Raw genomic sequence first — 13,204 nt, 5'->3', positions numbered from 1 at the left:
AAGGGTTGGAATGTGGTCGGTAGGGGTCGATTGGGCTAAAGTCATCGATGGGCCGACCACCCAAACTTTGTTGGTCGTTTTGTCATTGTGAATACCTGTACCAAACGACAGCTGCTGAAGGCACATCGATGGAGCTTTGGTGGCCGAAACACGTTTAACGTTAAAAACAGGCTGGGGGAACTATGAACCTTCCTGGAGACAGACAGACACACATCATGGCCATTGCAATATTCCATGTGAAGCATGACCGCACACCTCAACGTTTATTCCTCACTTCCATGGAACCACATTCCTGAGGCTCTTCTGTCTCACTCTTCCTTCCAGGGCTTCAAGCAAGCAGTGCACCACCATCTCTTGTTATCCCCAACTCTAACCCATGATCTTTATTACCCCCATTAAACTTACTTGCGAGTTTCAGGGTTTCTTCCCTCCTCCTGAACTGAGCTGTTCATTCATTCCCTTGATGTTTGTCCCCACTATCACTTCTTCTGTTTTGCTCTTCCATGAGCCTTCCTCCTGGAACGAAAGAAAATAAATAAAAAACCGTACATTCATTTAAATTTCAAACGTCAAATCTATTTCTCCACAAAGTGGGGGCAAAATACTTGTTCTGTGCCGACTGTGCGACCTTTGAATGTCTCCTGACGAGGAGCAAGCTGCAGATGACGTGCGAAATGGTGGGCAGGTTAATATCAAATTGAGAATAGTGGAAGAGGAGGATAGAGGGAGAGGAAGTAGGAGTAAGGGAGGGCCGGTACTAGTAGTCCAGTACAGGGATATGCCGAGTACAAATGGGGAATGCGCGGGAGATCAAATGTCACTTCTTTTACATACACAGACAGTATGCATACGACCCGACGACCCCGGTTACACGGATAGGATCAAGCTGGTAAACAGCCTTCTCACCTTGCCAACAAGGTCAACATGCTGCGCCAAACAATTCGTTAAAGACATAAATAAATCAACATTTGATATGAAAATAAACGCCGAGAATTGCACGTTTTTTTTTTTTCATCTCGAGACCTCGGCATGAAAGGGTGGGGAAGGGGGGGAGGAGCGACGCAAAATCGACCAATCACGACGAAAGCTCCCAACGAGCACGTTATTACCACACCCCTACCACGTGATGACAACACGGAATTATAATCAATACTGCGCTCCGATTGGTTCAGAGCTTACATGGGCGTCGTTTCATTGGTTAACGCTCTTTGATCACGAGCAGCATGTGTGACCGCCCTTAAATGGGCGTGCTCTGAGGGGGGCACCTCATTGACTGGGTATGTGGCGGCCTCATCGGCTCAAGGTAGGCAGTTCGCCATTTCCTGGCCGACATGCCGTATCGAGCATGTAATGGTGTGCCCTGGTAGCGGGCATAAATCTGTTGTACATTTCCTTCATGTTCTCCTTGTTTTTTTGTTTGAAGGTTTGCATTGATTGCGATGAATTGCGCCAGGTACGTCGTTTTTCTTCATATTCATCATTATTCATTTTGTGGTGAATTTTTTTTATTTTTTTTTAAACTCGCGTTTAAACCACGTCTAATCCGTGGTGTTTAAAATGGAAAGGTTGCCGAGGCGATGTCGACGATCGTGTTAGAATGTGTTGAGGTAAAGGGGAGCGAATGCCGATCTGACTGAACCGTACAAATCTCCTCACGGTTTCTACCGTCGTTCTCCTGACCTCGTGAGGACGCACTCGATGAAGCTGACTCGTTGCACATGTTTGTCGTGGGATCCTTCAAGAAACCTAGAGCGATTCCGTCAAGCTGCTAATCGACAAACTATGCAAGCAAGTATGTATAATTATATATATATATATATATATATATATATATATATATACACTGGTACGTGCAAAAAAAGAATTGTGACGTCATAGCGCCGTGTCCTGTCATTGGTTTGGTAAATAAATGGCCGTAACTTGGGAACCACTTGTCCGATTAATATCAAACCTTAAAGGCACATCCTCAGGTCCCCAGCAATATACCTGGCAAGTTTCAATTAGATCGGACCAGTGGTTGTCGAGAAACAGCGGTCACACACACACACACACACACACACTGCTGGAATTGTAGATATATATATATATATATATATATATATATATATATATATATATATATATATATATATATATAATTTGTAGGTGTACTGTACAGATTGTAGACCTCTCTTGCAAACGAGGTGTTGTCCTCATTGAAATAAATAACTTCACCACCTTTTTCAGGAGCACGGAGCCATTCCTTGCCTTTTTGTCCCATTGGCATAAATTCCAGTGGTAATTGCATCGTCTCTGTTCCTGACGTGGCACCTCATCGTTGGTAACACCGAGCTGTCATTCTTGACACGTGCTCAGGAACCGCATCGGTGGTGTAAAAGAGATAAATAAATCTCACTTTTTGATGTACGTACTGATTGCAGGGCGATGGGTCACGTGATCGGTGTGTCGACCTGCTGATTCGTGTAGTCTCATCGAGTTATTTTTTTATTTCGAAAAAGTCTCTGATTGAATGCGTGAACTAGTGACGTTGCAAAAAAACGCAAACGCGTCAATTCCTACTCTGTGGATAATTTGCGGTTTGTACATTGGCCAAATCTGATTCAAGGTTCACACGATCAATCGGTGTGACATGAATAGAGGTGCTTGACCAACCATACACTGGCCTCGTGGTGGTTGTCGTTCACCTGCCAAGGAAGCACCATGATCATAAGCAATGGCCAGATTGACATCAAAAGTTTGCATATATTTTGGTCACATAATTGCAGAAGTAAGAAATCGTCTAAAGAAAAACGAATTGGTGCTGTGCCTGTTCAGTTGTTCTTCACTCGTACTCTGTGGATATGTAAAGCCTTGAGCCCATGCTTGTGAACGCACAACTTGCTAGGCTTGACACTTTGTCATGGTGGCCAAAATTCATCCCCCACCCCCTTTTCCTCCTACCAAATTCGAAGAATGGATGTGCTTGGTTGATCGTTCAAAGCTTCATTTTAAGGATGCTCTGAAGAATCTTCTGCAAATGTGCAATATTCCCACAATCAGGTGGGAAAGCTTGGCTCTCCATAGAAGTGAGCGGTGTGATTCGGTCATCTTTGGAATAACATTTGAGGAAGTTGGCAAAGTTAAGCATTTACATATCTGCATGGAACATCAACTCTAAAGATGCTCAATGAGCCACGAATGCAGCCATGCCCGTCGAACCGATGAACCTTGCTATATCGTAAATGACAAACCGCAAGGAGATTGTGATAGGTGCAGCAGTGATTTTAATATCTGTTGTGCAAGTTATTGCACAATGACCAATGTTTGCTTTAATTACTTTGAATTAAATAATGTAGATCAGCCCTCCAATTGTCCAGGATACTTTTGGAAGATTGCTTTTCATGAGCCTGGATCCAAGTGGATGGGAAATTACTCGTCCTCTTGCTCGTTAGCCAGTGATTGAGCTTTAATGTCAACTAAATTGGTCTAAAGCAGACCTGCTTGAACTTTGAGGGGGAGGAGTGGTCTCCATCTGCTCATGAGAAAAATGCAACCTTTTTTACACTGTGCCTGACCTCCTGCAAACCCACGCCAAGGCCACAAATCTGCAAACATGAACTTTATGTATACCCAGCACCTTTTGTTATTACCTTTTTAATTCCAAAACGTGCAAATACATTATCTAACACTTGCCCATATGCACAGTTGCATCGATCAGAGAAAGAACCCCAAAACATCTTTTTTTTTTTATTGCATGTTGGTGTTTGCTGGTCTTTAGTTTGTTCCATCTACATTTTGCTCAGGTTTCTGCCACAAAATTGCATAAATGTAGAAGCCTCACACTCATGATCACTGGAGCTTCATTGGCTCCCGATTCGACGGCAAATCCTCAAATGGTCCGGCTGACTTGGGAAGCTATAAATGGCACTGCCTTGCCATACATCGCCGGTCTTCAACCTTAAAATCGGGCTTCTCCTCCACGTTCTGCAAATCTTGGTCTTCTCGTGCTCCATAAGAGTTAAAACTAGTTCATCGCATTGCGGGGTTTCAATTATGCTGATCCCCAGCTCTGGAACTCACCATTTGTATTTGCTCTGCTCCTTTTGCTGGTTTCAACATCTCCTTGGAGATGTCGATTTTATTTATTTATTTTGGTATTTTGGATTCTCCAGACTCTGGTATAACGGTTAGCATAATGTGTGCCCTGTGTTGCAATATATATATATATATATATATATATATATATATATATATATATATATATATATATATATATATATATATATATATATATATATATATATATATATATATATATATATATATATATATATATATATATATATATATATATACATACATACATATATCCTTTAAACATGTATTTTCTGCACATAACTTGCAGTCTATATCTGCCTTCACAAATTGTTCAAGTCCTGATGATGTCAGTCAAGTATTTTTAAGTTTAAGTGATGTGCAACAATGAGGGTTATTTTATTGTATTTGTACTAATTATAGCACAGGCGATTTTTAAAATGCCTTTTGGTAAGGTGAAGCATTAAACAGCAAGTTTTGCAATCGTTATCTCGCAAGTTATCCAATCCTGTTTGCTGATGATTAAACTAATGTAGCCTGCAGCACTTTTTGAGGAAATGTCCGGAGTACTGTGACTGGGCAAATGTTGATTCGCCAAGCATTTTGCTTTGTGTTGATGGTTTGAGTTTGTTCAGCATTTAGCCTCATGAACTTTGCAATTGTGAATTTGTATTCCTTCCACTACGGAATCTCTTGTGAAGGCACAATATTTGCACTCTTGGTTGGCTAACCCTATCATGAAACACTTCCATGTTCAGTTGTCATGTCATAGTTTGCTTGCATCGATAAGGTATTCCACATTCGTGTTTTTTTTTTTTTTTTTTTTTTTTTTTTTTTTTTATGTAGTGTAATGACCTGCTTAGTTTTTGGAACAGCAGCCCACATCGGGATGAATACACACTGGCTAAGAACCTGACTGAAGACTGGTTCATCACTACAGAATTTGCATATTGCTTGTAATACCTGCTCCCACTGGGAGCAGCACCATGCCATACATGTTCAGTGAGAAGTGAGAGCTGGTGCCACCCTGAACTCCTGGGACTTTTATTTTTATTTTGTCAAACCTCTCTAAATTTTCCTGTGCATACTTTGAGTACAACCACCAGTTTTCAACTCATTCAGTCGTGCACAGGCAGACCCTTCCCGAAACCTGGTTGTTTTTACCTGACTTGTGTTGGGCCACTCCATTTTTTTGGTGCTATTCAGCCAGTTATCCTCTCTGCACTCGTATGGATAATTAATGTGACAACCCTTAGTTGCTTGCATCTCAGTTGGCATCCTTGTTAATAACTTAAGCAAATGGTCATCGTTATCATGTACTATGCCCTATGCATAATGTTAGTGCTGCCAAAACAGTTGCCAAGTTACAATCCTGGACGGGTTGCCACTCAATCAGCACAGGAATTTGGATTTTGTCAGGGTGCCGATTATAGATCGCCTACTCTTCACGAAGAACACCGTGAGACCTTTTACATCCAACTAATGCCAGGAGGCAGAATACCCATTTTATCGTCCATCCGAGGGACAGCACACACCTTGATGAAACACCGGGATGACAGTTAATAGCTGGGTCAGGATTCTAACCCAGGCTGGACAGCTTGGAGGTGAGTGTGCACACCTCTAGGCCATCCTGCCAACTCCATAACCAAATATGTCTAATGCTTATAAAGTAGCATGTGCATGCTTGACCACTCAAGTTTGAAAAACAACCTTTCAAGGTTGTAGTTTATTTTATTTTATTTTATTTTATTTTATTATTTTTTTTTTATTATTTTTTTTTTTTGTAAGCCTTGGAGATATTGCATTGTTTTCCCAGCTTAATGTTGACCGTTTCCTGAAATGTCTGATCTTTGTGCTCATGAAGTTGGGAGGTTCACAATTTTAGGCAATTGAGGGTGCTTCTGATGTGAACTGGTCCTTGTTTGAACCTGAAACCAAGCTTTATATGTATTACAGGAAATAAATATAAATATGCTTGCTTCACTTTTTTTGAAGGTATTGCCAAGCCATGGACACACACTTGTCCCATTTGAAGTGGAGGCTTTCCAAATACTGTATTTGCAAACGGCAACCACTCAGGTGTACTTTGTGCTCCCCCCCTCCCCCATTGCCCCCTCAGAACATACGATTGTAGAATTGAGCTCTCACCGATGAAAATTTTCCAATTGCAGCAAATCATGTCCCAACATCCGTCGTTAAACATGAGCTGTGTTGTGATGATTTGGCATTTCGATTTATTTATTTATTGTAATAAAGCAAATAATCCCATAATGTCTGAGTTGTCACAGATTGGTGTACTGGCATGCATTGAGCTGGATATTGCGGAACGTTTTCAAGCTAATTATTTGCCGTTGAGCCAAAGAATGAGACGTTCTGCCTTTGGGTGTTATCATTGGCAAGTCAAACTTTATCAAGACTGGTGTTGAAATAAACTTTTTGCAAATCCATTTGACTTTACATGGCTATTTGGGGGTTGTTTGAACCCCGATTTCAATATTTTAATGATTCTATATGATGGAGGGAGAGGGAGGGAACGATTTACATCTCTGTTTGTTTAACAAATAAAACAATACAGTACATTGTGCAGTGCATTTTCTGTTATTTGTTGTTGTAAGGCTTTTCCATGATAAAATGTCACCACTACTTCAGTTAAAACATCTGAAGGGGTAAGTTTCAGGTTGGTGAATTCAATTCTACATACCGCATTACAAGTGAATTGAATCGTAAACCAAAATATTCATTATTTCAAAAAGATCAGAATACTACATGCAGTACCATAATAAAAATAAAAATTATTATTCGTGAAATGTATCTCTATTGGAGTTGAATACAAACAACGCGTATGATAAATACGAGACCAGCACTCTATCGAGTGCATAACCTCCACCAGGCTGAACAGTTTGTTTTGAATCCAACTGATGGGCCAGATCTTCATCCAGACTTGAAACAAAATCTAATCAGCTTGTTCTTGTCACCGACCCAAGATATCCTCCAAGTGTTATTGTAACCCGTCGACAACATTTTGAGATATTGTGCTATGTATCGTTTTTGGTTTTTGTTTTTTTTGGCGCAATCTCGATTGTGAAGAATTGCTTTTAAAATTTCAGTATCTGGATCTTCACTAAAATCTAATCAATTTGTCCTTGTCACACCCAACCTGTCCACCTTTTTATTTTCTTTTTCTTCCACCTGCTGATTGGAGTTCAGCTTTTTTTTTTTTTTTTTTTTTTTTTTTTTTTTTTTTTTCTTTTTTTTTTTTAACAGAGAACGTACAAATGTTACTTTGTGCAGTGGTGGATTCAGACTGCTTGGAATCCTACAGCACTGTTCACAGTTCTAGTTATTGGGATCCCGAATCCATCCATTGGGACTATACTTTGTGCAGAGCGTTGATTGCTGCCGAAGCAGTCTCCTTGGCTATTGGGAACTATCGTGGACGGGTTGTCACTTCCACATGGGGTACTGAAGGACACCCCCAATGTTTTTGTACGGATTATTTGTATTTTTCTTGCACTTGATGTTTTCACTGTTTGTTCGCATTTTTAATTCTTTCCATTGCATCAAACTGAGCAAAAACACCTTGCAAAGACTGATTCAGTAGAAACCAAAGGCGTTCAAGATCATTGCATTCTCCTGCAATGAAGCGTAGTCGATGGGCCTGGCACTTTGCCATTGCAGACAGGTCGTTGGTTTCTCTTTCTTCGACTGCCTCCTTTCTGATCTTACACCATGTGCATTCTCCATGCTTTGTCCACCCCCAGGTATCTGCAGGGTGCACGTGGTCCACCAGTAGCCCCCTCTTGGTGAAACTGCCAAAATAAACTGTTGCTCACCTCCATTTATTTGTTTTCTGCCTGTGGAACCTACTTCCACATTCTCTACAATCTCGTTCTTCCTTCTAGGTCTTCAAGACAGTTATTCACCACCATCTCAGATCATCCCCTGCCCTTATCCAAAATCATGATCTTTTCTATACTCGAACCAACTCTTACACCTCACATATATTTAACCTCCACCATCGAAGATGGATGGAGGTTACTGTTTCACCCCTTTCTGTTTGTTTGTGAACAGTATTATGGAAAAACTCCTCGACGGATTTCGATGAAACTTGGTGGGGGGGTTAGGTATCGTCCAAGGATCATGCTATTAGATTTTGGACTTGGTCCAAAATCCAATATGGCAGCCAATTTGAAAAAATATTTGAATTTTTTTTTTTTTTGCATTTCTACATGTTTTAAGTGATTTCCAACCCCCCCCCCCCAAAAAAAAATTGTTAGAGACAAATAATTTTTTGCAACTTTTTTTTTTTCAACAAAATTTCGATTTCTTTTTTTTGCATTTCTACGTTTTTTTTTTTTAGTGATTTCCAACCCCCCCAAAAGAAATTGCTAAAGAGAAAAAAAATTGCAAATTTTTTATTTTTTTTTTGCATTTCTACATGTTATAAGTGATTTCCAACAAAAAAAAACGTGCCAGAATTATAGCGGCTGATTTTGGAACTTCAGGTGGATATACCCACGTAAAATCAATTTCTGTCTCAAGGAATCGAGTTATTTTACTAATGAATTGAGTATGTAAAAGGGAAAGTTGCAAACTGTACTCTGAGTACTGTTGACATCAAATTGAATGAATAGCATATCTGGTTCACTTGAGTGACCTAGCAGTATTGGCGGCGGAGGTTTTGCACTCTACAGAGTGCTCCCCCTCTAGTTTGCTTCTGTGTCTATCTTGTCCACCACTTGCTTTCTCCTGTACCCCTCATCATTACCCACATCCCTTGTTTGTCTGTCTTGTGATGTAACAAAGTTTGAATGTAACGTGTATGTAAATGTTCCACACATGTCTTGCCTCATGCATATTTATGCTCTGCCCATGGGTTGCATCATCTCCCTGCAGAGGTCAAGCACACTCTTCCCTGATCTGGTGGGACAGGGCACTTTTATTATTATTTATTTATTTTTAAGCAATGCTGTTGGAGTGGTTTAAATAAAAAGTGATTTGAACTGCCTGGAGCATTCTTATTCAAGAATGGGGACATTTTGGCCGTTCCAGGATACGTCTCTTTTCTTCCACCCTGTTGTTAGCATTTATCCCTTCTCCTTCTGCTGTTCCTCTTGTGTTGTACCCCGAGCCGTTTTGTGTTCTAGCTCGTCCACAAGCCTTGATTCTGAATACAAAAAGAAAAGGAGAGAAAGAAAAAAAAAAACCCTTTGACATCTGATGTGGTCTGGCAGCCATATTGGATTTAAGGAAAATCTTTAAAAATCATTTTTTCTAAAACTGCGAAACTTTTATTTGTGTCATTGGTCATGTGGTCAGGCAGCCAGATGAGATTGAAAAAAATATATAAATTAATTCCCTTCTCTGAAACTGCTTGATTGATTTGAAACTACATATTTAGGATCAACTAACTATGCTGAAAAGTTTATTTCACCAAATCATCATATGTCACATTGTCTGGCAGCTGTATTCTATTAAAGGTAAAAACCTTTTTAAAATCCCCCATCAAACTGCTGAACCATATGATGTGAAACTTTTATATCATCGAGTACCCTTGGGATAAAAGTTTTTAACTAAAACCTCCGGTTAAGTGATTTCACAGAACTGTTCAAAAAAAAATTCTTTAAAGGTTTTCCTTCAATCTAACACGGCTGCCAAACCATGTGAACAGAGTCCTACTTATTCAACTTTCTTCCTCATCGCTTGCACTTTTGGAAGTGCCCACGTAGAAACTGCTGCTTGCAGTTATAAGTGGCAGGTCTTGGGATCGACGAGCCATGAGAAATGTAGTTTGAATAAATATGACATAGGGTTGGCATGATTATTGGAATGGGATGGCATAGTCACTTGAAGACGTCGTTCGTTACCTCGCAGTTGTGAGCGGTAGTTCTCATTATTATATTTATTTATTTTGTAAAATAATTGAAGTCATTTAAACTATTTGCTCCAAAATGCAAACTTGTGTGCAAATTGTTTTATGAAACATTCCTTAGAAATCCAACACAAGTTGACACAATATATATATATATATATATATATATATATATATATATATATATATATATATATATATATATATATATATATATATATATATATATATATATATATATATATATATATATATTCCTTGTTTATAAACATGTTTGGTTTTTTTAAATTTATTTTTCTCATCACAGCAGCTGGTGTTGTGGCATAAAGTATTATTTTTAATTCAAAAATTTTGGGTTGGGAAGGGTGGTCGGACAGATTGCCTGGCTGGTTTATCTTTCAACATGAATTGTGATTTATTGCAACTCCCTTGCTAATGTTTTCATATTTATTTTGTGTAGGGTACTGCCCTGGCTTTTTCCATCAGCCCAGTATGGACATTCAACTCAAGACATGATGGCCTTTACTCCAAATTCTTTCCATTCAAAGTCTTCCTACCTATTTGCTGTTCCTTCATCCCCTCCATCACCACTTGCTCACTTTATCAGTCACCACCGCCCGCTTCGGCCTTGCCTGATCAATGATGGACTTGTTGGATATGACAAGACTCGTGGACGTGTTAAAAATGGGATCCAACGGAGTGCCACAGCCCACAAAGCGACTTCAAATATGTGCTCGAGGCAACCCCGCAAAAGTGTGGTGTTTGCAGATACACAAGGGTTACCACTGATCAACATACGTTACTACAGAGAAGCTGATGATCCTTGCCCAGATTTGCTGCAATTTGAGATGCTGCATCTTGATGAGAGCTTTGTGCCAAGCTTGAAATCCAGCAGTGCCTCTGATTCCGATTCTGAAGCAAATGTTGGCGATTGTTTTGAGCTGGCCTCGGTGCTGCCTTTGGCTTGTTCAGGAGCTTCCTCCCATCATTTATCTGAAAACTGTGTGTGCTTGGAGACCTGCACCATTCAGTCTGGTTATCTTTGGGGCAGAGTAGCAGTAAGCAATATCTCTTTTGAGAAGCGTGTGTTTGCACGTGTTAGCTTTGATGGCTGGGCTTCATTTATAGATGTGGAAGCTTACTACAGGTCTTCCCATAGTGCTACATCTAAGATTGACATTTTTGAGTTCTTCATGATTTTGCCATGGTGGGACAAAGATTCTGCTCCAGATGGTGACAAATTGCAAAAGCTTTCGACAGTAGAGTTGTATGGCAAGGTTGCAGACGGAAACTGCCAATGTGTGAATACGGATGCAGCTTGTGCGCAATCCAAATCAATGTCCGAGTTGAGAAAAAAAGACTCTGGAGGTGACAAATGGTGTTTGCCGCCGCTGAAGAGGAAGGAAGGGGCAACACCATGCCTGCGCATTGAATTCTGTCTTTGTTATGAAAGTCAGGGTGTGACACACTGGGACAACAACAATGGTCGAAATTATATGCTCATCTCAACACCCAAGCACAAAACCCATGGATCACCAAATCAAGCTAAGGCACTGCTGTGGGATTGTTGTCAAGGCAACACGATAGAAAGTGATCCCCTTGGCTCGCCACGAAATGGGCAAGGTCACTTCCTTGGGTTGCAAAACTGGGGTGTCAATCCCGGTGAAGTCCCCTACTGGTGAAGCGATCAATCCTACTGTGCTCTTCTAGTGTACCTTGTGTTTCTCCTTGTAGGTTTCAATGATTTGCTGTGTTGTGCCTACAAACAAGATACTGCAGACTTTTTTTTTTTACAGATTACTGGTGGCACTGTTCAGGAAACCAATGCCTTGCCAATTTTGTGACAAACCATTTTGCATGTTTTGGTTTCTTTCCATTCAACCATTTGCACAGTCATGAATTAAAGTGTTGATCAATGGGAAGATCCCAAGCATTGTGTAGCATCTGATGAAAGGTGATTTCCTCAGTTTTGTTTTTTAAATGTAACTAAATGCTGTCAGCCTCTGAATCAAAATTAACTTGTATATGCATGATGTAGTTTTAAAGTTGTTTGTGGTTTCTCACCCCCTCCCCCCCCCCACTTCTTTTTCTTTTTTCTTCTTAAAGCATGTGGTTTCACTTTGTATGTGTTACACAGTGTCTTTATTATTTGGCTGAAATGTTATTACTTTTTAAGGATTCACTTTTGTGTATTGTAGGAATCACATCTATGCAAATAAAGAAAAATCAAATAAGATCAGTGTTGTAAGCCACCCAAAATGGCCGAGGATCACTTTTGCTTTAATTATATAATAGTTTTTTCATGTTGGGTCTTTTTTTTAAAAAATAAATATATATATATATATATATATATATAATGGGTGTGGTTAAAATGTATTGATACCAGATATTGGAATTGGACTAATTTTATGTGAATCTGCTTTATTTACAAAAAAGAATGATGCTTGACTGTGAAATTGACAAAGATTTAATTAGTACATGTGGCATGCATCACTTTATACGAAATAAGGTCGTGTCAACAAAATTGTTGGCATTGTGGACGGGTGCTACTTGTCTCCGATTTTGTTGGAGGGTGAAACGCCCTTTTGCTTGCATGCCTAAAATTCCTAGGCTATGATTATTGGGTTTTTCAAACATTGGCACAAGCCTTATGCCCTTATCACATCGATACTTTGAAATGTTCCAATTTTCAACACACAAAATGAAAGTGCCTTGTGGTTTTCAAACAGACAAAACTAATCAAATGTGCAATAACTTTTTGGATAATGTGGACATGTGCTATATTTTATTTCATCATTGCTGTGAATAATGGATTGTTTTGGGCTTGATGTGGCAAGCCTATTTCAAACCTTTTTTAAAAAAAAAAATGAATTGTTAAATAAAAAAAACAACTTGAACAATGGATATGTATGGTGATTTGTCATCAGCGTTGCTGTTTTTCTCACATGAACTCATGGTTTTTTTAATTTTTATTAATCTTGATGGTTCGAAGGTGTTCCTGTTGTTTGTCATTGGAGTAAGAAGTGTGTATTACCCTGACGTTTGACTCTAGGAGGGGTTTTCAAATTGTTTTCTCCTCCTCATCCCCCTCACATTTACGACATTGTCGTGATTGGTCGTCAGACCGTCCATGAGATCAGTAACCAATCTCAGCTCGAGCGCTTTAGAGTTGGGCCGTGCCCAGGCACGTGGTCCAGTCCGTCTTCACCGTTTGAACAGTCGCGCACAAAGGACATGTCTTCATTAAGATGTGGATAG

At 39.6% G+C, this 13,204-nt stretch overlaps 1 protein-coding gene and 1 long non-coding RNA gene across 12 annotated transcripts in view; one reads left to right on the top strand and one right to left on the bottom strand.

Annotated features, from left to right (window-relative positions):
- Positions 1 to 1,038, bottom strand: part of LOC147015909 (uncharacterized) — a 129,940-nt gene extending 128,902 nt beyond the window's left edge. For 8 of the 9 annotated variants that reach the window (XR_015049905.1, XR_015049913.1, XR_015049912.1 and 5 more), the window contains exons 1-2: positions 907 to 1,038; positions 406 to 516 (exon numbers count right to left, since the gene is read on the bottom strand). This is a non-coding gene — a long non-coding RNA (uncharacterized LOC147015909). Of the gene's footprint in view, positions 1 to 405; positions 517 to 628; positions 882 to 906 lie in introns of those variants that run through there. The other variant, XR_015049907.1, reaches the window with a different exon arrangement.
- A 141-nt stretch (positions 1,039 to 1,179) lies between these two features.
- On the top strand, positions 1,180 to 12,848 carry LOC147015908 (protein phosphatase 1 regulatory subunit 3C-B-like). 3 transcript variants are annotated; one of them, XM_085848517.1, is made up of 3 exons: positions 1,180 to 1,303; positions 1,424 to 1,453; positions 10,407 to 12,848. In XM_085848517.1, exons 2-3 carry the CDS (start codon positions 1,440 to 1,442, stop codon positions 11,626 to 11,628), a joined length of 1,236 nt encoding a protein of 411 aa, XP_085704643.1. In that variant the 5' UTR covers positions 1,180 to 1,303; positions 1,424 to 1,439; the 3' UTR covers positions 11,629 to 12,848. The 3 variants fall into 3 exon arrangements, with proteins under 3 accessions (XP_085704643.1, XP_085704642.1, XP_085704644.1); XM_085848516.1 differs by lacking the exon at positions 1,180 to 1,303 and having other exon boundaries at positions 1,310 to 1,453; XM_085848518.1 differs by lacking the exons at positions 1,180 to 1,303; positions 1,424 to 1,453 and adding an exon at positions 1,677 to 1,792.
- Positions 12,849 to 13,204: the final 356 nt, after the last annotated feature.

Source organism: Eptatretus burgeri, chromosome 12 (genome assembly GCF_056783735.1).
Source record: "Eptatretus burgeri isolate ZD-2024b chromosome 12, Ebu_testis_v1, whole genome shotgun sequence".
Taxonomy (NCBI): domain Eukaryota; kingdom Metazoa; phylum Chordata; class Myxini; order Myxiniformes; family Myxinidae; genus Eptatretus; species Eptatretus burgeri.
This window is presented reverse-complemented; position numbering and strand designations above follow the sequence as displayed.